This window comes from Diabrotica undecimpunctata, chromosome 2 (assembly GCF_040954645.1).
Source record: "Diabrotica undecimpunctata isolate CICGRU chromosome 2, icDiaUnde3, whole genome shotgun sequence".
NCBI lineage: Eukaryota > Metazoa > Arthropoda > Insecta > Coleoptera > Chrysomelidae > Diabrotica > Diabrotica undecimpunctata.
In genome coordinates this window covers 21610709-21638123 of record NC_092804.1, presented here as the reverse complement: position 1 = coordinate 21638123, position 27415 = coordinate 21610709, and the positions used below count along the sequence as shown (strand labels likewise).

Below are 27415 nucleotides of genomic sequence, written 5' to 3'. Positions count from 1 at the left end.
ATATATTAATTAGTGGGTGTAGGATACTAGGGGCTATGAAAGTGAGAGGTCCACTTCTAAATTTAAAAATCCGCACTCATCAATCTATGTCCACATAAAGAACAAATTTCAAATAAATGGTAAATACAGAAATAATTGTAAAAAGCGTAAGTATATAATTCAAAAATACAAACATAAGATTATATAAAAACGAACATAGACAAAATACAGATAAAATACAAGATAATCCAAACAGATAAGGTTATATCTTTAAGTCAAGTTGAGCTATCAATTCAAGACTTGCAGGCGTAGTTTTGAAAAAGTCTTTTGGGTCCCCTCGATATGCCCTCAATTCACATGTCTCCACTATGTGTTGGATGGTTTGATCTGGAGCTCGACAGTCGCAGCTGGAGGTAGGCTGTTTTCCCCATTTATGTAGGTTATGTGCGCATACTGCATGTCCCGTTCTAATTCGGTTTAGGCTCTTCCATATGTTTCGTGGCTGGTCCAAGCCATCAGGCTTTTGAACTGGGTCAATAAGGTTGGATACTTCAGGTGGGCTTCCTCAGTCCACAGCGTGCGCCATCTGGAGGTAACATTGAAATCATCTGCTGTTAGCTGTTGGGCTGTTCTTATGGGTGGTTTTCTGGATGGGAGTCGGTTTGCTGCTAAACTCGGGATGTCTTCATGGATTGGTAGTTGCAAGTTGCTATTTACTTTCGAATACTTCGCCTTTTGTCTTCGTAGAATAGGCGGAGGAATATGGCTAAGGATCGAAAGCCAATATAGTGGAGTAGTCTTGATGCAGCCGCTAATCATTATCATTGCTATATTAAGCTGCGTATCAACTATTTTCACATGACGATTATTTAGCCAGAACGGTGCACAGTACTCTGCCACAGAATAAACCAAACTTAGCACAGATGTTCGTAGTGTGTCAGCAGATGCGCCCCAGTTCGTACCACAAATATTCTGGATAAGGTTATTTCTACTACTTATTTTTTGTGCAGTTATTTGTAGATGTTTTTTAAACTAGAGAGTCCTGTCCAAGGTAACCCCCAGATATTTTGGGTAGGGTTGGTAGGGTAGTGCTACATTTCTCATTTTGACCTCTAATTTTTGGTTTGCCTGTTTGTTATTGAGGTGAAAACAGCTTACTTCAGTTTTATTTAAGTTGGGTATCAGGCGTATTCGGTTATAATTCCCTTTCGAAAAATAAAGAAATAAATTCAATCTTAAAAATTATAGGCCAAGTAGCTTATCGAATCACCTACAGAAACTCTTTACTTAGATACTGGGAAATAGACTGGAAACAAAATTTGATTTATGTCAATGTAACAAGCCGAGTATAGATCTACTGTGCCTACTACACTTGCGCTAATATTATTCGAAGTATACGAAATAGCGTTAATGAGCATCTGTCAGAGAAGATTAAAATTAGACGTGGCGTGTGACAAGGCTGCGATTATCACCAATCCTTTTTAATGCCTACTCGGAAGAGATTCTGAAAAAACTCTTGAAGGCTGTAACACAACAAGCGATGGATAGTGTTTGAAGTACACAAAATGAACGAGGTCGCGTTGCTTAGAGTCGGAAAAGATGTGAAGGTAGTTCTTGCGACCGTCTTATTATCACATAAACAAAACAATTGATGAGGATAAAAATTTGGAAATAATAGCTACTAGATATAAACTGGCAATTTGCCAAAAAGGGTAATTTTCTTCGAGTGACAAAGAAAACTCTTAAAACCAAAATACATATAACAAGAAACAATAGCCAAAGTACATATTTAGCCAAATATTAAGAAACAATCACACCTACCATGTATGTTCGTTCAGCAAACCTGTTAGCAATAAATTATTTATACGCCGAACTAAAACTTTATACAGGATGAAATTTAAGATACTTGAATTAAGCCTTATAGGTTTTTTGGATCGCTACAGAGTGAAACATATGGAATAAAGGTAAATGGAATTTTTTCTTTTTCAACAACCTTATCTTTGAATTCTTGAATTTCAGGGTGGGACAGCGTCCATTAATTCATTATTGAACCTTTTTCTGGGAAAAATAAATGCAGGTGGTACAAAAGTACCAATTGCATTCATCGAACATACAACTGTTAAATGCTGACCTCGTTCCGCACTGCTCAGTGCTACAACTTGTTTTCGTCCCTTGGTTGCAAACACTTTTTGAGGCCTTGTTTGAGTAGTACTAAGACCTGATTCATCAACGTTGAATACATTTTCCGATTGAAAATTGTCAGTATCTAAAACTTTTGCTAAAGAGATCAAATATGCTTTAATATTGTTCTTATTAAATGCTTGTGCTGGCGCGAGAGATGTATTTTCTAGTTTCTGAGTGAAATGGTACTATTTCTTTTTAAAAAAACCCCTCACCCACTTCCATCCAGCAAGACGAGTCGTTTTATTGAATTTGTGTTTGATGTTATTTCTCTCAGCAAGTTCGAAAACTAATCGTCTCAAATTTAGCGCTGTGAGACCAAAAAATCTTGTTTCCATATCAATCACATGAGTAGCTAACTCTTGCTCAAGATAAGGAGGTAGTGTAATTCTTCGGCCACCCAAATCTGCTTTTCTTTCACCGGAGTTGTTTGCAAAACGTCTACGGAGTGTCGTAACCGGAACATTAAAAGTTTTGGAAGCCAACAGACATCCATCTTCTTTTCTTGGATGTATTGAATTGCCATATTCATGTTCTCTTCCGACCACTCCTTCCTATGTTTCTTGGTAGACGCCATATTAATAAAGGCCCTGCAACAAAACCTAGCCTTTATATCTGATATCAGGAGATATTCGACTGTTTAAGGTATAATTAGATTATGACAATCAAATTTTTAAGGATTGTTCTACTTTAAGTTCCATCTTCTATCGAAGGTTGGAAATCATCATGGCTATCCGTCATGGACTCTCCGCATCTTAAGGATTGTACTAAACCTTTAAGGATATTTCAGATATTAACTTAACACTTAAATCTACTATTGAAGATTGTGTGCGATTTGAAAGCTCCAAATTTGTTTAAAAAACCCTACAAAATGGTATTGTTTATCTACTTTTACCTTAATATAAGTAAAAAGTTGAGTTTTTGAAATTTTTGCAATTATTATTCATTTTCCTTTGATGGCATATAACATGTGCACATGATGGCATACTGTGCCATCATTGGAACACATCTGCTATGCCGTCATAGGTAAGTACGCATCAGATTTAAAGGAGAGCGTTATCCTCTAGCACCACAATGGCAGAAGTTAAAATGAATTGCCTACTGAAGCTTAATACTAATCAAAATTGCATACTTACTTTGGACATTTTAAGTTCAGACGAGAAGCGTCAAAAAACTGTTTGTGTTAACGTGCGTTATAATAGTTCAACACTTAACAAATCACACTTTTCATTACAGACTTATCTGTGGAACTAATAAGTGTTAGTAACTTTACCGTTGCAACTGAACACTGTCTATGCGCATGCCTATGCAGCCGATATCGTTCGACAGGAACCGATTTACAAATTACACGTGGTATGCCATCAAAGGCAGTATGTCATCATAGGCATGTTTCCCCTACTTAACTGAAACCAATTTCCACCCTTATATTAATACAAAAACATCTTCACCTTGGATTATAAAAATTCTAACTGTCAATTGCAGTCTATTAAAATTACAAAAAATAGCACCAACCCTAATCTTATCATACAACTCTTCACAGATCTGATTAACTCTCATTCCGATTACACAGTATACTATACAGACGCGTCTAAAACTGAAAATGGAGTTGGAGTGGCAATAATTACCAGCACAGAGATTCAAACATAGAATTCCATATACTGCAACTATATTAACAGCGGAACTCTATGCAATTTACTAAGCGATACTACACGCAAATGCAAATGCAAATAAGATGAACAAACGACAAATCGTGATAGATTCTATGTCATCACTACAAATAATCAGGAAAATATACACTCAGTATCCATTAGCTTTACTAATAAAGAAAGAACTAAATAAATTGCATACTAAAGATACAAGCATCAAGTTTGTCTGGGTGTCATCACATGTTGGAATAGCAGGTAGGTAACGAAGCATCAGACAAATGCTAAAGAAGCTATAAACGACAACAGTATCCCCATATCACCCCAATCTATAAGTATGGATCTAAAAAGCTATTTCATAAAACATCTGTTAGAGAACTGGAACAATAAATGAAAATCCACTCCAAAACTTCAGGAGATAAAAAATAAGGCTGGACCATGGCAACCACCGAGGTATCCAGACGAAAGCAAATAATTATTTCCCGTTTACGACTTGGACATACCTAGTTTTCTCATGAACATTTGTTCAAAAAAGAAGAACGTCCAATTTGTGATAAGTGTGGTTAACTTCTTACGGTAAAACATGTGCTAGTGGAAAAGTGCGTAAAGTTCAATCGTCACAGAAATAAATACCATTTACCAAACAATCTTAAAGACATTTTAAATTGAGAAAACACTATAGGATAACCTATTTTTGTTTTCAAAAGATTGTAATTTCACAATTTTGTAAATAAAAAAGGCTAAACTATAAAGTTGTAAGTTAAAAAAACCGTTTAAAAAAATTAGTAAAAAATTAATACAGATACAACATCTTGAGATTCATAATTCAAGGAAAAGTAGAGGGTAGGAGAGGCGTAGGAAGAAGACACGTTTCCTGGTTGAAGAACCTGAGAGAGTGGTTTGGTTGCAGCTCAAGGCAATTGTTCAGAGCAGCTGCCTCGAAGGTCAGAATAGCCATGATGATTGCCAACCTTCGTCCCGGAGATGGCACTTAAAGAAGAAAAAGAAGAAGAAAAAATTAAATAAAAAAAAACTTCCTGTGTAAAATGGTATAAAATTTTTATTATAATTTTAAAATTATCCAAAATGGATTTATAAATTTTTAGAACATTTTTGATCCTATCAGATTATCATCAAAGTAATTGCAACTAGCCACATAATGAGGTCAGATGAACCTTAAATTACATAATTAGAGTAAAAACATTATAATTATTAAGACACTAGTCCGATATTAAGGGATTACATTTTTTAAGGGAACTTACAATTTCCCAGATCGAAAAAGGGACCTTACGCTCTGAGTGGCAACAACCAACTCAAGGTTGTTTAAAACTTAAAAATGCAAGAAATAAAAAAAGCTAATATTTCAGTAAGCTAATGCTTCAGTATGTCAAAACCTACAATTTTTGATTGTATCATTTTATTCATAAAATTTCTTAGTTTTTGAAATGTAAAAAAAAAATTTAAAAAGATTTTTTTAAAAGTTATTTTTTTTCAAAATTAAGCTTCTAAATCCAATTCATTCCAACTTCCACAACCTTTTGTTGACATATGAGTAAAGTAAACATTGACATTAAAAGTTTCTATTTTAGCTATCATCAAAATCGATTTCAACTCCATGCAGCAATAACTCGGGTTCTACACCATCAACAAAAGTAAAAAAATTAATCTCTCTGTTATTTAATTACCTTTATTTTGTTTTTATCCATTTTTTTTATAAAACTTGTAACGGAAACATATTTTAAAAATAAAATGTAAATACTGCTCTTAAAAATAAACACTTTGTCGCCCACATATTCTCTTTTACTTACATATTTACACTTTGTTAGCCGCTAACGATCGATTTTTCACCTTTTCCGAGTATTTGATTCATGAAAAATTCCAAAGTCGTAAAGCTTTGTTTTAATATTTGAAAACATGGCTCTCAAGTTCCAGTTCCAGTTGAATTAAAATACAACCTATAGTTCCTCAGGGAAACTTACTTTGTTTTAAAGTCGAGAACGGATACGTTGAACGATTCTGAAGAATGTTTTATTAATACAAGTAAGTTATGTGGAAAACATAATATTATATATTTATTTTTCCTTGGAGGACTACAAACAAAGATTTGTAGAAATAGATTACCAGAGCTTAAAAGTTTGTAAATAATACAAATATTTACTATCAAAATGGATTTCTTTTACTGAAAATAGTTTGTATGAGGGTTAACATGCTTTTTTAAGCGTTTTAATCAATTTTCGAAGCAATTTTTTGATTTCTAATTTGGTAACTCTAATCTTCCTCTTCCCTTACTACATCTCTTTCGTCTTACAGATTTTCTTCTTCTACCTCTGTATTAAGTGCCTGGACAAAGTATTCCACCCATCTACTCAATACATCTTTCCTTGTTGTTAATAGGTCTCCATTCTAACTTCTGGATTGCCTTATAGAATGCTCTGAATTCTTTCTCTCTGTTGAGGGTTTCTATATATTTAAGTTCCGTATTAAGGTGGTTTCGTTTTTTCTTATGTATATCCTCTTTTCTTCTCTTCTGTTTGTCTGGTAATTCTCTACAGTTGTTTTAGTTCGACGGGTAAGTATCTTTCTGTAGGCGTCATTTTTTCTTTTGTTGCATTCTTGCATTCATCGTCAAACTAATGATTTTTACGGGTACAAATTTCTGTTCCTATTTTATCTTTCGCTGCTGCTTCAATGTCTTCCTTTATTCTATTCCAGAAGGAGTCTATATCCTACTGGACCAGACAGTAGGATATAGACTATAGACTAGTATATAGAAGGACAGATATAAGGCCTTCTTTATTTACATTTTGGTTCCTTAGTCTGTTTGTAATGTTTTCCGAGTATCGTTCTGCAATTGTCGCATAAATCAGCTTTAGCACATTCCATTTTTTGTATCCATTTTATTTTTTTTTACTGGTGTTTGAAATTCTAGCCCTCAATATTGAGATCACTAGGCAATGATTTGAGTCTATGTTTGCGCTTCTATAACTTCTCCAGTTTATTACGTCTGTTTCATGCCTAGAATCTATTACTTGTGATCAATCTGACTCGTTGTTCTTCCATCAGGAGAGGTCCAGTTTACCTTGTGTATGTTATTGTGTTCAAAATAGGTGCTATTGAGTGCTGCTGCTAAGTTTATCAGTCATAATCCATTATCGCTACTGATGTTGTGTAGGCTATGCTTTCCTATCGTGGGCATGAAAACTCGCTCTCGTCCTATTCTTGCATTCAAGTCAGCTAATACAATCTTGCAGGCTGGCTTTAGGTCTTCGAAGAACTATTCTTTTATTTCCTCTGGTTTATGATCAGTTGGGGCATGTGCATTAATCAAACTGTAATTAAAGATAACTGTCATATTATACAGATATCGTAAATTTTATGTGAAATCACAATTGCATCAGGGCTGCTCTCTGCTTAGTTTTTATTAATTCCCATTTGTATTGTATAAGATATATATATATATATATATATATATATATATATATATATATATATATATATATATATATATATATATATATATATATATATATATATATATATATATATACAAGGATTTCCACAGTTTTCACTGTATTCCTTTTCTCAACCGTTTTCTCCAATTTTTCCTGTTTAGCCAGTCCCCTTCCTGTATGTTTCTCCTACTCATTGCTTCGTCTACTTCATCTCTGAAAGATCTTTGGGGTCTGCCTCTCTTTCTTCTTCCTATCGGGCTCCACTCTGTTATTCTATTTATCCACCGATTTTGGTCTGCTCTTCTGACATGTCCGTACCAGGTAAACCTCTTCTGTTCGATGTAGTCTATTATGTCGGAGTTCATTTCCATTCTCCTCTTAATCTACATGTTATTTATTCTACCTCTTCTTGTTACTCTGCAGCTTCTCCTTAGGAGAAGTAAAATTACAAAGTAATATTCTCCATTGCAGTGTTTCTTAACTTGTAGTCCGAGTAACCCTGGCGACTCGAGCATGTGTTAGTGGATCCGTGGTCTGATCTATGGACATTTGAAATAATAAATGAATGTTAATCTAGTAATCGTTGATCCGACCGAGACTGACCGAGTGAAGTGAGTAAAGCAAGTGAGTGAAGCAAGTGAGCGCAGCGAACCTTGCATTCTGGCATACAGCCTATGCTCTTTCTCCACACTTGCTTAAGATTTACACTTGTTTTATTATTCATGTGTTAAGATTTAATTAAGCGTATTCTCATTATTTTGTTTTGTGTTGCGTTACAGTGTGCATAACTTTATAGATATTACGTTTTTAATGTGATTGTGATAATGAAACGCTGGTTAAAGCCAAATAATTCCGCTTTAGAGGAAGCGAATGAAAGACCATCCACTGCAAAGGTTAATAAACGTCGTAAGGTTTGTGACGAATACTGAGCTTTTAGTTTTACATCTATTAATTAAAACGGTGAAGAAAGACCTCCGTATGTCATATGCTACGAAGTTTTGTTGAATGAGTCGATGAAACCGGCCAAAGTTCGATTTCATTTAGAAACAAAACATCAAGACCTTCGTCACAAATCACACCTTGACTGGGATATTAATGACTAGGAGCACGTATTGTTCACTGATGAATTAATCTTGGTATTGCTTATATAGCTCAGATAGACGTATGAGAGATACTCTACAGCCAAGAGAACGCTACATACAGCGCAACAAACGACCTATTACTTTATTCAATGGAGGGTCTATAATGGTTTGGGGAGGTATATTTCTTAAAGCGCGAACGGACCTTGTTGCTTTACAAAGAGCTTCTTTAACAAGTAAAAGGTATATTACAGACATTTTGTCTAACCATAGTAGTTCCGTTTGCTTCGTAAATAGGAAATAATTTTCTTTTAATGCATGATAATGCTCGACCACATGTTGCACGTGCGGTCCGTGATTATTTGGACGAGGTTGAAATAGAGACCATAAACTGACCACCCTGCAGCCCTGATCTAAATCCCATAGAGAATTTGTAGGATAGTATGGATCACCAATTTAGGAGCTGACAACATCACCGGTCTCTCTTGATGACTTAGAAGTTATGGTGAGAGAAGTTTGGGATGCAATTAATCAAGACCAAATTTGCTGCTTGATTTTAAGTATTCCACGTCGCTGTGAAGAAGTAATTTGATGTAGAGGTGAAAATACTTCTTACTAAGTGTTTTTGGGAGAGGATATTGTTAAATATTATTTAGGTTATGTTTTCTTAAGTTTAAGCTGTATTAAATGTCAATAAAGTTCATGTAAGTAGTATTTTATTTGCTTTAAATGTTAATAAAAACTTGTTACGTTTGAAGTTCTGTATAGTGTTTGATAATAAAGATATCGAGACTTTTTTTATAAAAATCTTTAAAAAGGATAAAACCATCTCAAAGTATTAATAGGATTTAGCGTTTCTCTCTAAAAAATTCCACAGGGTATTGCAAAATACGATAAAAAACACAACTTTATTTTTACATCCCGTATACAAATAAAACGTTGATATTTTTCTAAAGATATTAACACAGTGATATATTAGAAATAGACCTATAATGTGAAAAAAAAATCATCAAAATCCCATCATCCTTTTAGAAGAAAAATAGATTCAAACTTATGGTAATTTAGTAGTGGGATAGTTTAGGGTAGCAGTGTATATAAATTAAAAAAGTATATAGAAAGGGAAAAAATTTTTTAAACACCCTCAATATGATATAATCATTATATAATACACCACTAAAATGTGAATATGGTATTCGTATAGTTCGTGTTCAAATAGTTTAAATAATCGGAAATATTTTCCGTTCGAAAACTGAGTTAAATTGAGAAAGTTTTCATAATATGGAATTTTACCCTTAATTTACTGAAAATTTGCATGAAAATTACCCGTTTCGTGAATGTTTAGAAATAAATATAGGCTAAACGAGAATTTGCAAACTAAACACAATTAAATTAGACGTACCATTAAAAATTATGTTGTTACGTGTTTTGTTTAATTATGTATATAATAACAATAATAACTTATTCATTTCGGGGGAGGAGGACAAGGTTCACATTCCTGAGAAATAAGATTTTTTTAGGATTTTGAAATTATTCAGCAATCTTACAATGCTTTTTATTTAAAAAATTTATTAAAATTCTTTGTAAAAGGTATATATTTAAAAACCCAAACGGGCTGTGTTAGACAGAACGTTTTCGGAATACATCATTCCATCATCGGTGTCCTAGAAAACATGTAACCACTTAATTAAAAAGAACATGAAGTTAAAATTTTGACCAAGGTTAAAGAAAAGTGTGGTTAATACTTACTAGGAGTACATGAATGTAGCCACTAAATATATGGGTAAAAACCCGTTAACAAATAATAAGTTACATTTGTTCGACATTATATCTTATAAATACTTATGATGTTAAAGTTACCGTTGGATTAGGTAACATGGCGACATATGACTCCACGTTGAAGTTGCAAGTCCTGAGACGGTGTGTCTACGAGGACTTTATGGAAGCAACTGATTGAAATGACAATGTTGACAAGTTAGGACGGAAGTCATAACAGAGTAGTCAATATAACTGTATGTGTCTACTTAAGACAAAAGCCAACGTTAATTAAAATTGTTAGAGTAAAAAATTTTAAATTAATATAACAGTATCAACCATCAATGTTGTTATTTTAAAATTATGTATATGAGATGAAATGTGGAGAAAAGACTTTTTTCTTTTATAATTTGCATTATTTGTACCCATAGTTAGTTTAACTTCGAACAAATAAGCTGTTAAGTTGTTAAACTGTCGAGTTGCTGCTCGATAGGGATGGGAAAAACCTGCCGGTTTTAACCGAAAACCGGTTTTTTTACTTCGCAACAACCGGTTTTATCGGTTGTTTTTTTGTCCCGGTTATAACCGGTTTTTTATTTTTAAAGTAAAAACCGGTTATTAGGTTTTTACGGTGATTAGGATTAGGTAAGGTATTATTTTGGATTCCAATCATAATTATTATTCTCAAGTAATTATTCCAAACAAAACTATAATTCAAATTTTATTTTATTTTATACAGATTTAAACTGAAAGTGCAAACTTGTAACTTATTGGATTAAAAAAAACCGAAAACCGGTTTTTGAAAAAACCGGTTTTTTTGGCCGGTTATAACCGCCAGGTTAAACCGTAAGCAAAAAAAAACCGGTATAACCGAAAACCGGTGTTTTGTCAAAAACCGCCTCCCTACTGCTCGACTGTATGTTCTGTTAGAACTCTGAGGATTGTTAGACAATTCGTTTTGAATGGTAGGTTCTCATATTCTACTTTTTAACTTACTGCTTGGTCTTGTTCTTATTTTCTCTTCTTTTTTGAAGTTTACAAATAATTTCATATCCCCGATAACTTGCAAGGTGATTTTCCCGTAAATAGACTTTATTTAAAACAATTTTTAATGAGATTATTTAACTTCAAATAAATTCTATACAACTGGCAGCCTAAGTTGTTTATTTAATAAAAAAAACGGTAAACTTTAAAATTTCTTTTTTTACTACATGGTTTTTCGTGAACCATTTATGAATTTTGCCATTATATATTTTTTTTAATTCTGCAACATCATACATCCCTTAGTAATACATCAAATTGTGTGAGTTTAATTATTGGTGGACGTGCCTGTTACATTTCAAATTATGGCCAGAGAACGGAATACGGTGCAGAGGACTTTTCGATTATTGTACCAATATTTGGGGATTTTTATTATTAACGGAAAGCAAGAAAATATGTGACTGGAGTCTTTGTTTTTTTGTATACTAATACGTTTGAAATTTAAATGGATATGAGTTTTGATATATGACAAAACCGGTCTATACATAATAAGTTTGTTTATTGGACAGATTATTTCTCTAGTGTTGGGGAAAAAGGACATAAGTCGAAATCTGTTGTTTTTCAGGAAATTTTATTAAAGGTTTTATTCTTGTCGTATAAATCCATTTTTAAATTAAAATTACAGTTATACTAATATTATAATATCATAATATATTTTCAAATTGATGATTTTTGATTGACTAAGTCTTGTGAATATGACTTTGATTGCGATTGCTGACTTAAACCTATATGAACTAACATGCTAGCCATTATGATTATAAAAACAAGACTATTTTTATGGTTAAATAATGATAAGTATGGTAAATACTTTAGTATTTGAATATCATCTACAAACACAGGGAAATACAAAACCGTAAAATAATGGATTAATTAATTAATTTTATTCGGTGAAAAAAAAAAACAATATAAGTAAAATACATCACTGAAAATGTTTATTACGTATGTACCGTATCTAAGTCTGGATTTTCGGAGTCTGGATCTAGGTCTTCTAAATCTGGGTCAACGTCAGCTGTTGCATTTAAATGTACAAGTTGCTCATAAAAGCTTTTGTACACATCTAGAATAAGGGGTAGTAATTCCAAGAGATCATCTTTCTTGGCCTTGAAGATTGGAAGTGGTTCTGTATATTTTTTTGATAACGAGAGTGCAACCGTAGGGCTACGGCGATTTAAATTCAAAATGGAGAAATCTTCTGTTTCTTGAAGAGATTTTTTTAATAAATTAGTCCCCGTTCCTTTGTGTATCTGAGCCATTTGCTATATATATTTTCATTTTTTACTATCTTGTTTTCTTTTTACAAAGACACTTTTCAACAAGGCTGCAAAGTCATAAAAATCTTTTTGTAATTTTTTACAACTTTCATGTGAGTGGTATGACACAAGAAATTTGTGATCGATTTAACTCGACAATTTTTTCATTTGAAGAACAGTTGAGAACATACTTGCTACGTAGAAATTCTTATTTTGTCCACTGCAAGTATCCGAGTACAAAATCACTTTCTTCACTTCGGAGGGCATTTCATAAGCTTCTTAATAAGACACAAAGCAATTTCGTTTGCTCCTCTCATGGCCAACGACTCGTGCTATAAATACAATGAAGCAAAACCATTTCCACAATTGTGTATTATAAGATTGGTCCAATATTTTCTTTTATAAAATGAAACCGATGTTTCTAAAAACGGTGCCGGTGCTCCTTAATTATCTTCATAATTCTTTTACATCTTTGTGACATTTTTAGTTCCCAAAAACACAATTAAATACAAATTTTTATCACTTACTTAGACACTTACACACACAAGCAATACTTGTTTGTTATTGTAACGGATCATAAGGAATTAAGTCAGCCTATCCTTGACAAGTGTAAACATACTGTTGTAAGCTTGCGGTGGTAAAAAAGATTTTAGTCAACATAAGGCCGTTTATCCAAACAGAACCGGTTTTACACGACTTGCGTCTATTAAATGAGTAGAGGATAAAGCTGTTAGAAATACATTAGACTTGTGTCCTTTCAACTAAATTGATTAAATTTCATATCGCCAGTGTATTTAACTCAATATAGTCAACACTTGACTTATGCCCTTTTGCCCCAACATTAGAGATTTGTGGTTAAATTATCCCTAAAATCTTAAATGGAAAGGGGGGTCGAATGATCCATCATTTAAAAGGTTTTTCAACTCCCTTTACAATGATGTAAAATTCATGTACTTCAATACAGTAGATTTGGAGATTTATTGATTTAAAGTTTAAATACATCATCGTAAGAGGAGATCAATACATAGCAGCAAAGTTGTTAAAAAATAAAGAATGAACTGACCTGTGAGCCGAGTAAATGTTGAAAATGACCACCATTACTTTCCATGCAATAATAAAGATTTTGCTGAAAACGTTGCCGGACATTTTGCAATATTTGAGGAGTAATTTGATGGCACTCATTCACAATTCTTTGTCGTAAATCTTCTAAATATGTTGGCTGAGTAGCATAGATTTTGCTTTTTAAGTAACTCCACAAAAAGAAATCCAAAGGTAATAAATCTGGCGATCTTGGGGGCCATTCAACGGCACCTCTTCTACCAATCCATTGACCTGAAAAGTCTGATCTAAATAATGCCGAACTCATAATGCGTAATGTGGTGGGGCACCATCCTGTTGGAACATCAACATATTCTCAACGTATCGACCATCATTCTGATTTTCAATTATATCTGTTAGCGCAGGATCTATGGCATTTTGCAGTAATTCCAAATACATTTCACCAGTCAAATTTCCAGGTAAGAAAAAAGGACCAACCAAATGATCGCCAAAAATGCCAGCCCAAACATTTAAGTTTTGTGGCTGCTGTGTGTGTACCTCATGGTAAATTCTGGGATTAGAGTCCGACCAATATCGACAATTATGACGATTTACTTCGCCATTAAAAAAAAGGAACATTCGTCGGAAAAGCAAATGTCGTCGTTAAATAAAACTTGTTCATCGTTTGTAATTCGTTCGCTCATAACTTCACAAAATTCTAATCGCTTATCAAAATCGTCTTCATTAAGTTCTTGTACACGGTGAATTTTTTACGGATGAAAATTATGGGCCTTTAGAATCCGTTGGATAGTACGTCGACTAACACCACACGAAGTTTGCAATTTGCGGGTACTTAATGTAGGATCTACAATAACTTGCCCTAAAACCCCCACTTCTGTTGCTTCGTTCCTGATAGGATTTTCAATATTACGTTTTTTATTGGCGACTGATTCAGTTTCCCGAAATTTAGCTACAAGTTCTAGAACATATTTTCGGTGCACATTATTGTTCTCATGTCGCTCATTAAAAATTTGTGCTGTTCTATTAGCGCAGTGATTATTTCCGAAAAATATTTCAATAAATTCAACCCTTTATGCCGTGGAATATACCATGGTTAATTTATGTATAAAGCAATAAATGATATTTTAACAACAAAGATTGGTCAAATCAATCGCAAACTAATGTACTATTTACTATTTAAAATAAGTACGTGGCATTCTCTACTTATCTTTCTTCAAGAAACAACTTTTTTTGTCACAAAGGACACTTCAATTGCTATTTTTATTATTAATAAACCATGGGCGTAGTAAATAAAAGCATTTACTTATCCAGAAAATGCTTTTACTCAAATTTCTTCTGAAAGAAGTACAAACTAATTTGATGTACCTATTAAAGTATACTTTAAACTTTAAATCAAAAAATCTCCAAAACTACTGAATTGAATACATGAATTTTACATCATTATAAAGGAAGTTGAAAGACCTTTCAAATAATGGATCATTCGACCCCCCTTTTCATTTAAAATTTTAGGGATGATGCCACCCCCGCTTAAGGGGCTGCAAATGTTAAAGTGATTTTATGCCAATTTTGTGTCCCCCTCGAAAACAAAATCGACGGGTCCGAGCGTTTTTTCAAAAAAGGAATCATCTGCCAGTAAATACCTCTGTTTCGTTTTCGGTGCGCCACACTGTATAAAAGACCTACCGTGACGCAAGAGAAATGTATTAAGAACTAATTGCTGACAGAGTGTTATGCTACCCGACGACCTACTACAATATCAACGGACATCACACCACCTTTGTTTTTTAAGTCAAAAGAAAATCAAATCACCAACTATAATACTGGACTCGATTAATTACACAATAATTTAAAGATTTACGTGACATCTAATTTTGCCGTAACTAGAACACTACTAATATTTTTTACAGTCACTGTATTAAGTTTAATCATGATTAAAGGCAAATAGACTTAACTCAACATTAATTGCGCATTCTCTTTCTATAAATGTAAAACTTTACTACATATTTATTGCATACTAATTTATTTAAAATGTAGTTAATCCGTTCTAAAGAAGACTTAAAATAATTTCATATTTTCTTTATTTTAATACATATACATAAATTTGTATCCAGTATTTACCTGTATTAAATATATCTTTTTTTATATAGTGAGTTTGACGTTTATTTAAATCTGTCTGCATTGCATCTATTTCCATTTCTTCTTACATTTTCTCGGTCTTTCCATTTAGTCGTTCTGTTTGTATTATGTGAACAATTGTTTTCTTCCCGTCCTATTTTTCTCTTCTTGTTCTGTATACAATAACAAAGTATATCATTGTGGTACAAACAATGATGGATGCGAGGAAGAGATACGTCGACGCCTTACAATAGCCAGATCAGCAAAGGTCAAACCTATTAAAATCTGGAAAGATACGGACATAACCACGAACACGAAACTGCGCCTAGTAAGGACGCTTATCTTTCCTGTCGCTACCTATGCGTCAGAAACTTGGACCATTAAAAAGTCCGACTCACGACGTATAATGGTCTTTGAAATATGGGAATATCGTAGAATGATGCGCATACCCTGGACAGCACATCGATAATATGTCTCAATATTGACAGAACTCAATACAAGGTCCACAATCATCAACCAAAATGTATTGAGGTACTTTAGACACATTACCAGACGAATGGAAGGCATGGAGAGGTTGGTGGTTGAAGGCAAGGTAGATGGTAAAAGAACCCAAGGAAGATCGCCACTCCGATGGTCAGACCAAATAAAGTGCGCTACCGGTTACTCTCTGTCTAAGGCAGCACACCGCACCCATGAGAGAGAAGAATGAATAGCAACCATTTGTCAAATACCATAACGTCACCACATATTTACGAAGCATAAAGGATAAAGGAGAAGGAGGTATTTGACATTATTCGTTAAAAACCCCTCTATAAAATTGTTTTGACATACTGGTAAATGATCTAAGCCAGACACATGAAAACAGCCCACAAAAGTTATAACACCCAAAAGAAAATTTGTTCAAAACATTTTCAGTTATTTTTGAATATAACTTTTTTATTTTCCATTTTAATATAAAAAGTAATAGGAATAAGCTCTCTGAACATTTTCAACATTAAGTGTAACTTTTCAATAGACTTGTCAAAGTATATATAGTACATCAACTTTAAGTTAAGAATATCTTTTAGATAAGCAACCATAGGATCGGTCTTTATTAATAAATAAAATATAATTTTTTTTCAAATTACTAGTTAATAAAATAAAATATTTTACAGGCTCCTCCACCACCTCCACCGTCTCAATCTAGCACCGCCGGCGACCTGTCGCTTAACTTGAGGCCCGGTTCAAAGACGACGTCGGCTCCAAGTTCACCGGCCAAGTCCCGTGAGAGTCTCCTTCAACGGGTTCAGTCGCTCACGGGACAGGCCCGCGACCAAGGAGCTTCTATCCTGGGAGCAGCTGTATCGAGTGCTACCAGAGTTACCGCTTCGGTAAGTCAATTCAATAGTAGATAATTGAATTTACAAAAGTTAGCATTTTATATTTTACCGATCGCAAACCTGGTTTCAAGAGAATGCAAACTGGTAAACTAATAGGAAATTTTTGGCTGGGATGTGTCTCTCGTATTGTGAAAACTATCACTCTACAGAAAAGTTTTAAGATGATTTTCTTTGATTACCTGTTTTAAAGTTAATAACTTTTTCTTCACAATAATTAAGATATTATTGTGAAGAAACATCAAAAATTAATCTATTAAATAAATCAGCAAAAAACACAGAAACACAGAACGCCGGAAGATTCCCAATTAAAGTAATTTTATATTAATTTTTTAATTTAACTTTTGAAAACATTGATTGATTCTAAAATCTATCAAAAAATGTAATTGTCAATTTTGAAATGTCATATTAACAACGGCAAGGCTAGGGATCTTGACTGTTATGATCATATCATGCAAAATAAAGTATTTAAAAGTTTTTGTTTCCTTGTTTTTTGCTGATTTATTTAATAGATTAATTTTTGATGTTTCTTCACAATAATAACATCTTAATGCTACAGATCTTTTAAAGGTAAGATCATTTACTTAATTGTTTTTCATATAGATGTATCGCTTATAATACTCTTTTAGAGGAACTGATGATGCCCAATGAACATTGGGCGCAACGTCTTCAATAAATAGATAAAGTAGCACAACTCTTGTCTTTTTTATCTCCAAATTGACCGAAAATATCCCATTCACTTACGAGTGCACAATTTTTTTATATTAAATTAAACGGTCATATTCCTTAAAGATATATATATATATATATATATATATATATATATATATATATGTATATATATATATATATATGTATATATATATATATATACATATATATATATATATATATATATATATATATATATATTTATATATATATACTTATATATATATATATATATATATATATATATATATATAGATATATATATATATATATATATATATATATATTTATATATATATATATACTTATATATATATATATATATATATATATATATATATATATATATATATATATATATATATATATTGCTGGACTTCAAACTCAAGCTCAATAAATATGTCGTAAATCCACATCATTAGGTGAAATACTTAGGATATACTTTTATGGCATGCTATGAGCAAAACTACTTTTCCACACTTGACGTAAATTTTATTACTCCTTCCGAACGACCTGGGCAATATTGCCAAGATAGAGAGAACTACGAAGTATCTTAACGAGCTATTGAATATTCAACACAGGTTTACTCTGGATCAAAATTAACCGTGTTTGTGGGTAACATCTGAAATTGAGGCCGTAAATTTTATTACTTGCCCTCTGGAATCTGTAACTTTAACAATAATTTCACGAATAATTGAGTTTAAATTAGGTATCGGTGGTGGGTCTATTTCATTTGGGATCACGCTGCATAAATATATATGTGTTCTGGCGTGAATTGTAACTTAATCACGCCGCTATTTATTTTACAAAATACAAACCTAACAGTCGATAAGTACAACGAAAATATATTTATCCATATTTTAAATATGATATATTTCCTGTAAAATCGTGAGAGTTACGAAACGTGAAAATGTTCCCAATATACCAATTATTACTGCTTTTTTGTGTTTCAGTGCCGTGTTAAAATGGTGCTTTACCTCATGATACGGATATTTAACCTTTTTCAATGGTGTATTACACGATACCCATGAGAGCTTCTTACGACGAATCCATCTCTTTTCTTTTACGTTTTCCTGGAGAATCAGGCAAGAAATATGATATTTACTGACTTTCATAACATTTGCAATGTTGCTCATTTCTCTCGTTTTGACAATATTTAGAAGCTGCTGACTTTGATTTAGCAGTTTAAGCATTCTTCTTTCATGGTGACTGTAGTCCAAGAAATTTATAGCATTCTCAAATAGTACCACGTCTTAAACGTATCTATTTTATTCATTGACTGTTTTTGCTATTGTTGGAGTCATTAATTTTCCATATATTGGTACGTGTCAGTGGTTTCCGTTTACCGAATGCTTCTCAAAATACATGAAGCACAAAAAGAAATATGGAGAATGATCAGAGAACAAAGAAACGAGATGAACAGACTAATAAAAACGAAACACATTCGGAAGGAAACATGGGCAGACTACTTTCGATCCCTATTTACTAAATGATGATAATTAACTATCAACACCAGGAGTGATGGCAAACGAAGAAATAAATATTGAGAAAAAAGAGGTAAAGGAAGCATTAAGGAAATAAAAAAGCAGAAAATTACCAGACGACAGAATACAGAACGAACTCCTACAGTATTGAGGACCAGATCTGACCAAACAACTACTAAAACTAATCCAAAAAATAATAGAACAAAACAGAATTTCCCAGGAATGAAAATCAAGCATCCCAATACCTTTTTTTAAAAAGGGAAACAAATCGGACCAGGAAAATTACAAAGGAATTAATTTATTAAACTTAACATTAAAATTAACAACTAACAGAAGAACAAGGTTTTAGGTCAAGAAAATCATCCACCGATGCAATATTTGTATTGAGACAAGTGCAATAGAAATCATTAGAATACAACAAACCGGCATATCTATGTTTCGTGGACATTAAAAAAGCATTTGACCAGATCCAATTAAAGGACGTTATCCACTTATTTTACGCAAGAGAGATACCTCTAGAATATTCAAAGCGATCAAAAATATCTACCAAAACCACTCAATAAAACTAAAAGTAGAAGACGAACTAACTGACCCTATTGAAGCTGGCAATGGGATAAGACAGGAAGATTCCCTAAGTCCTTTATTTTTTAACCTGATTATGGATAAAATAATAAAAAAGTACGAACTAAAAAAGAATACTAAATAGCAGAAAAACATCTTAAAATAATCTGCTATGCCGACGACGCAATGGAGAAATAAAAATATCGGGAAAGAAATGAAAGGCAGAATTTACAAAACAATCAGCAGACCAATAATAACATACACGCCGCAGATACACGACCTGACACAGAGAGGACAAAAAGGATGTTAGAAACAGCAGAGATGAAAAAACTAAAAAAATGATCGTATAACACTATTTGACAAAGCTAGAAATGCAGATATATGGCATTTATGTCGTAGACTGAGCAAGAAATAGAAAAGTATAATGGAACGACCATATAAGACAAATAACATCAAATACAGTAGTAAAGACGGCAAGAGACTGTTCCCCAATAAGAAGATCACGAAAAAGATGGAACGACAACTTACTGGAGGCACATTGGTAAATAGGTTTTGTTAATTTTGCAGGTATTAATCAGTCGTTTATTTACCTTTGATTGCGAGATTCTTGCAGGCCTTTTGTCAAAATAACATTTTACATTTTAAATATTTTAAATCCTAGCGACAAATCGAAAATAAGTGGCATTACATGAATGAGGCCTATGTTTTCATAACATTTGTAGATAATTGGTGACAGGCGCATATATAGACAGGTAGATCAATAGAAAGATAGATACATAGATGGGATAGATAGATAGATAGATAGAGAGAGAGCAGATAATATATTTTATTTTACAGTGATGAGGTGTAGAAATCTAACTAAACGACCATAATCTATCTTTGTGTTTGCTTGTTTTGCGAATCTCGTTGCATATTAACAGATATATTATAAGACAAAGTTAAAGAACTCTTTCTTTCATTTCAGGTTTCTGGCAGACACCTCACTTTACTCGTCGTTGACGACCAAAACACTGACTGGAGTAAATACTTCAGAGGAAAGAAGATCGGTGAATATGACATTCGCGTTGAACAAGCTGAGTTCAGAGAAATAACAGTTACAGCGACAGCAGAGGCTGCTTCTGTATCGATGGCGGTCATTCGGGGAGGTACGAGAGTGGGACGATCATTCAGACCAGACTTCCTCTTGGTAAGTATAATATATAACTTAGTAATATGTCATATATACCTCAGAGCGATTATTTGATTTTGTCCTAGTTCAATTTTTACCTGAACACGTCTATAATTTTTTGCAAACACTGTATTTTGTGAGCTTAACTAGACAAATAGTTTATTTTTCTTATATAATACTCCATGATAAAAATTTCAATCTCCATTGATAAACAAATTCTGTAAGCTTCCACTCACAACACAAATACTTAATAATAGTTTTCCCTAATTGGTAGATTGCACGTTCTCCCTCTTAAGGTGTCGTCTTCATTTGAAGATTAGTGGTCACCGTAATTATTTGTCTTCCGTTTACTGTTGTTCTAAAAAGTTGTTAAACTAAATTAAATCTTTCTCTGACAAATTCTTCATTAGATGTGTCTTCTTCCAAGGTAAAGTTTTGCCAGAATGTTCTCCTGTCTGATAATTGGCAGAAGCTGGTACTTTGTTCTCCTGTGAAGGGTAGCTCTTTTATAAGGTAGACTCAATAAAACTCAGGTTTGATTTAAACAAAAATATATTCGAGATAAATAAATAACAAAATCAAATTATATCCTAGATAATATGTACACAATTTAAATGCCCATCCTAGCGACGGTATCGACGGCGCTATGCGATGACCCACTATTTAAGACCTGCGAAAAATAAGATATAATTTTTTTTTCATGGCAATCGGGCTAAATGCCCATCCAGCCAGCAGCAAATATGTAATAACGTTCACTTAAATTAACCTATTTAAAAATATAATTAATATCATAAAAATCGAAATGAAAATACGGTGTGTTAAACACACTGAAAAAAAAAGGAATTATGACTGGAACAAGGTAGGTGGCGATGCACATCGTTACATCTGGAATAATGAAAAAGTAATATTTTCGTTTTCATATATTGATTTTATTATTTAATTATGTTTTAAAAAAGAAAAAAGGAAAGTTTCTTTTAAAAGTATTTCACAGACTTCTGAATTTTTCGCTTTATATTCATACGATACTGTCAATATTCTTATGTAAAAACACTTCTAAGAAATTTCTTTAACATTATATCAAAATAAATATATGTTAAATGTATCATTTCTACAAACCTGTAATTTAGGTAGAAGATCTGATTAAATTTGTATTTGCACTAACTTTCGAAGTTGCAGTTAAAGAGGAAGTGTCACGGTTCCTGTATACTCTGCAGTTGAAACTTTAGGTTTCCGTTTGATGTATATATACTCTATAAATTATTGAAGCAGAAACTTAATAAGAAAACTTGAAATACTTAATGAAATTATGAAATTAGTTTTAACTAATTTTAAAATAGAAAAGAGTAAAAAGTAAGTAAAAGCGAATAAAATCAATGTTCGTTGAAATAGGGAAAACATTTGTTGAATTGTTGAAAACCATTTGAAACACAAACGTTTTGATGTTTTGAAGTTTTGTTTAATGATCGTATGATAAAATACCAACTTTTAGTACGGCAAGATTGTAAAAAAAGCAAATTAAGATGATGAATGGAAGCCCCTCTGCTCACAAACTGTTTTCTACCAAGCATACTCTTTAAACAACGAAAGAAACAAGCGAGTACAAGCGAGTAGTAAGATATTAAGTAACGCGTGAAGGAGCAGTAGGAAGGGTAAGATATTAAAAATATCGGCATACTTGGTAGAACAAATATAGGAATACGGGGGAAAAATATTGTATCAGTGTAACTAACAAAATAACAATTTGTGTTTTTATAATTTGATCTTATTTGTTATCATTAGACTTCGGCAAATATGCAAATAAAAATGTAGAAAATATGCGCATAAATATGCACGTGTTTACCCGAAAATATGCAAATATTTTACAAAATATGCATACAAATAAATAAAAAAATCGTAAAATAGTAACAATTTTATTTAAAAAAAAAGTGTACATAACTAAATATTTCCTACTATTCATTAAGATTTACATTTATTTTAAGTAACTACATCATTTTTAAGTATGAATAAACTTATTTAGAATTATGGTAACAATAAATGACCAAGTGGTGTTCAAAATTTTCTAACAAAAACTTGTGGCTTCTGTCTGAGTACATATATTTATATATGGAAAAACTTCGTTCAACATCAACCGATGTAACGGGAGCATTTTTCAAACTAACCAAAACATTTGGTTTTAAATTAATTGTTTCCGAAATATTTCCAGCTAGAACACTGACTACTTCAGAAAGAATATGGTAACCTTTATTTTTTTCCATAGTAGCTTCAAATTTTTTTAAAATATCTTTTCCAATATTACCTCTAACGTTCCGACAACATGACGCAAATTCTTTTATTAATGCTGTACTTTCGAACAATGACAGTTTTGGTGATTCTAACTGAGTAATTGTTTTTTAAACAAAACCAAAATTTGATTTTATAAATGAAAGTTCTTGTTGAAGCAAGTTACTCTGAAAAGTTTGTTTAGAATCCAAAAGAGATTGGGAACTTTCATCTGTTAACGTATCAATTATGTTCTTTATTTTAACAAAATGATCTGCATAAAAATTAGCTGCTTCTAACCATGTTCCCCATCGCATTAAAATAGGTTGTGGTGGAAGAGGAATGTTAGGTAGCATTTCTTTATAAAGTTGAATTCTTATAGGAGATTTAAGAAATACTTTTTTGACACTGGATATCATGGTATTTACAAGAGGAAACTTTTTTCGTATTTCCTCTGCAACTCTGTTTAATACATGCGCTACACAAGTAACATGTATTAAATCTGGGAAAAATATTTTTAAATTTTGTCCTGCTTTCACCATATAAGGAGCAGCATCCGATAAAATAAGCAGTAATTTATTAGAAGGAATAGTTGTCGGAAGAAAAAAAGTTGCTAATGTTTCTTGTATAAAACGCGAAATTGTTAAAGCATTTGTTTTCTCAAGTTGCTGGCATGAAATAAGATGAGATTTTGGTAAGGTATCTTCTTTAAGAACACCAATCAATAAATGAGCAATATACTTTCCTGAGGAATCAGTGGTTTCGTCTACAGATATGTAAAAATAATTATCTGCAATTTCTTCCTTAATTAATTACTATTTAACTGGGAATAAGCCACAATTAAAGGTTAAAATACGTTTATTGACGTTTCAATTTCCACTTCGGAAATCGTTCTCAAAATACAAACATTAGTAAATTAAACAAATTTTGTTTTTGTTACTTGTGAAAAATTCTTCTAATAATTTAATTTTATCTGACTCATCTATATTGACAATTCAGACATACATTATACATTTTAAAGTAGACTCAAATATAGTCCTAAAAGAAACGGATGGTAAAAAGAGAAAAATCAAAGAAGCGGCTCTAATTATGCTAAATGAGACCAATTGTGTCGCGAATTCCTCGGCAGAATGTAGTAGGATCTGGTTACCCATATTGAAAGAGAAAGTTATTAAAAAGAAAATACCAGTATTGGTAAGTCAGTAACATATAGAGAATACATCATTTATATTTTTTAAATAACAAACATATAAAATCGGAATTTGGTATTTATTGAAGGTAAACTAAATGCAAGATCAAATACTTACCATGTCGGGATAGTATTATGAGGTTTTTTTTCCTGGTTTTTTCCCTCATAATTTACTATGGAATCACTAACAGGAGAATTTTACTGTCATCATGGCATGTATTTGTCTTTTTAAAGACGAATTACATGTTATGATCTTTTCTGACGGATATTCTCAAGTTAAAGTTGATTTCATGTAATCGAATGAACTATCTTATAAGTGAAGTCGTCCCAGGAACGCAACTCAACAATATTGGCAATATCATTTTAAAGTCGTCTACTTTAAAATGTATAATGTATGTCTGAATTGTCAATATAGATAAGTCAGATAAAATTAAATTATTAGAAGAATTTTTCACTAAGTAACAAAAACAAAATTTGTTTAATTTACTAATGTTTGTATTTTGAGAACGATTTCCGAAGTGGAAATTGAAACGTCAATAAACGTATTTTAACCTTTAATTGTGGCTTATTCCCAGTTAAATAGTAATTAATTTAAAATGCCACAAGAAAATAGCTTCTTCCTTAATATTAATTAACACCGACGAGTATAGCCCGTTCACATTATTTCTTCTTAGAGACCGATCACTTGGAACATTAAGTTTGCAATATTTTTTTAGAAACGAACTAAAATTTACATTTGCTAATTTTGAAAGCGGTATGTTTGCAGACACTAATGCGCGACACAAGTCTTCATTAAAAGTTTCTTGCTCATCTAATTTTTTTGAAGTAGATTGGAAACATTTAGCCATTGAAGTTTGATGTTTTCCTCCTATTTTTCCTTTTTTTGCAATGTGTGAAGCAGTTCTCACATGTTGGTCTATCTGAAATTTCTTCTCACATGCTATCTATAAATAAAAATAAAAACCTTTATTTTAACCCAACCTTTAAAATATAAAAATATACAAGGTGTTTTTGGTTAATCAAATAACTGGTTTGGAAAAAAAAACACTCGCTAAGTGTTTTAAATGCAGTATTAATCCACAAATTAGTTTTTGTTACTAACCATTAGTACATCATATAACTTATTTTAAAATTCAACAAAAGTTTTTTTTTGTTAATTCAATTACAATAAAAATAATTGTGTTTTAGAATAGCTGACTTCATAAAAAAAAGTAAAGGTGAAAATTTTTTCTAAATACACACCATTGTATTGTACCATGGACAATTTTATCTCACTAAAGGAAGCTATTTTTCATTTAAAAACAACCTACGAGTACTAAATTTCAAGTAATTACGTTTATTGGTTTTAAAGTTATTGTTGTTATTAACTAAAAGAATTTAATTTTTTTTAATTTTAACACCCTGTATCTCGAAAAGTAAATAAGTTTGACCCATCATTAACTATATTGTTCTGTTCAATTTTTCGAGAAGTATCTACAGTCAAACGTTGTAAGTGTCATTTGGAAACACCCTGTATGTATGAAATATTAGATATTTAATAGAAAATATTAGATACTTACAATTTTGCCACAGACTGAACAGTAGATTTTTCCCATATCCATAGACAGCTCTTTATAAGGTTTAATCCAAGTTGAAGCACTGGTTGTTTTAGGCATTATAAAATCACAATCTTTCTTTTTGTTACGCACAACGAGTGTTTACGCTTTGAATATCAAAACAAAAATGATTTACAAATCTGAGCATCAAATTAGAAATGTTTAGGTACCTAATTCAATAAACTGTTAGATTTTGGAAAATCCCTAAATTAGGAACAAAACTATTAGCCGTTTACCTGCTGTTAAGATACAATAAATTGTAGATAGATTTGGGGATTAGATCATAAAATGCAAATGAGCGAACCCTTAGCGATTATCCAATAACTGAATGCCTCAGTGACCGAGACATTCTAAGAATGTTGAGGGCTACTTAAATTGATCTTCTTTGAAATTATAAATGTTTTGTACCTGTAGAGATTACGTACTTAGATCATTTCTTGATTAAAATGACTACAAAATTTTATACAAGAATTGAAATAAATTGGTATGTTTAAAAATTTTCAAATACAGTATAAAAATCTGAACTTTTATACACTTTATGCAAACTTTTATACAAATATGCCAAAATATGAAATATTTGCATAAAATATGCACAATATGCAAAATATGCAATATGCATATTTGCCGAAGTCTAGTTATCATAGTCTTCCCTTAGCGATACATTAATTTCATCGGTTGCTTAAGTATTCTTTTAAGTGTTTCTTGTAGAATGATTTGTCTTTGGCTTTAAAAAAACCTTATGTTGTCGCCATGATTTCCTGATTTAATTAAAATTTTTTTTCCAGAAAATTCGTTTGAGGTCGGCAACGGTTAGTCGCTTGGAACCTTATCTGAAGAGTAAGGTAGATTGTCTCTTCTTGCTATTGATAGTTTTGCTGTTTCGTTATTTTGACTATCTTTTCACAGCACATTTTGCTATTGATAGTTTTGCTTTTCTTATAGTAAGCGATGATCCAATATCCCTGAATACGTATGTCAAAATTAGCAAGCTGATGTTTGCGTATTTGGCCGCTATGAACGGTTTGCGCTGAGAACATCCCAGAGGTACTTTTCAGTGCGTCACAGTTTTTCGATTTCTTTCTAATGCATTAAGTTGGGCGTGACGGAAAAAGCGGTAGTTCCGTGATTAAACAGAACTATATTGCAGCGTTAGAATAAGCTTACATACATAAGCGGTTCTTTTCTAACCTACGTTTGATTCATCGATATTTAGATGCGCGCTTTCGCTAGCCAATCAAATACGCCTATTGCCGACAGTTGACGTAAAACTTCGTCCATGCTGGCCATTCTTTCGAAGTGTTGAACAGCAAGTGACGGCAGTCGTTCAGGTCAGTATTTGTACATAGTATTTGTGTAGGGTCAAGATGACAAGATATACGGAAAAAGAACAAGTACTAATATTAAAATTACTTAGATATTTTCAATTGGAAAAGGAAGCTGGACAAACATTACCAATTTCTGCTGTTCGTGAAATATTTAATTATTAATTAAGTATTTTATTATCCTGAAAATAAAATTGTT

The 27415-nt window shown here is 32.2% G+C and overlaps 1 protein-coding gene across 1 annotated transcript in view; it reads left to right on the top strand.

Moving 5' to 3' along the window:
* Syn (synapsin) overlaps positions 1-27415 on the top strand; it is a 340086-nt gene that overhangs the window by 11430 nt on the left and 301241 nt on the right. The window contains exons 3-4 of the mRNA XM_072521611.1: positions 16706-16921; positions 20648-20869. Of these exons, the coding sequence (XP_072377712.1) occupies positions 16706-16921; positions 20648-20869 (438 nt within the window). The remainder of the gene's footprint in view (positions 1-16705; positions 16922-20647; positions 20870-27415) is intronic.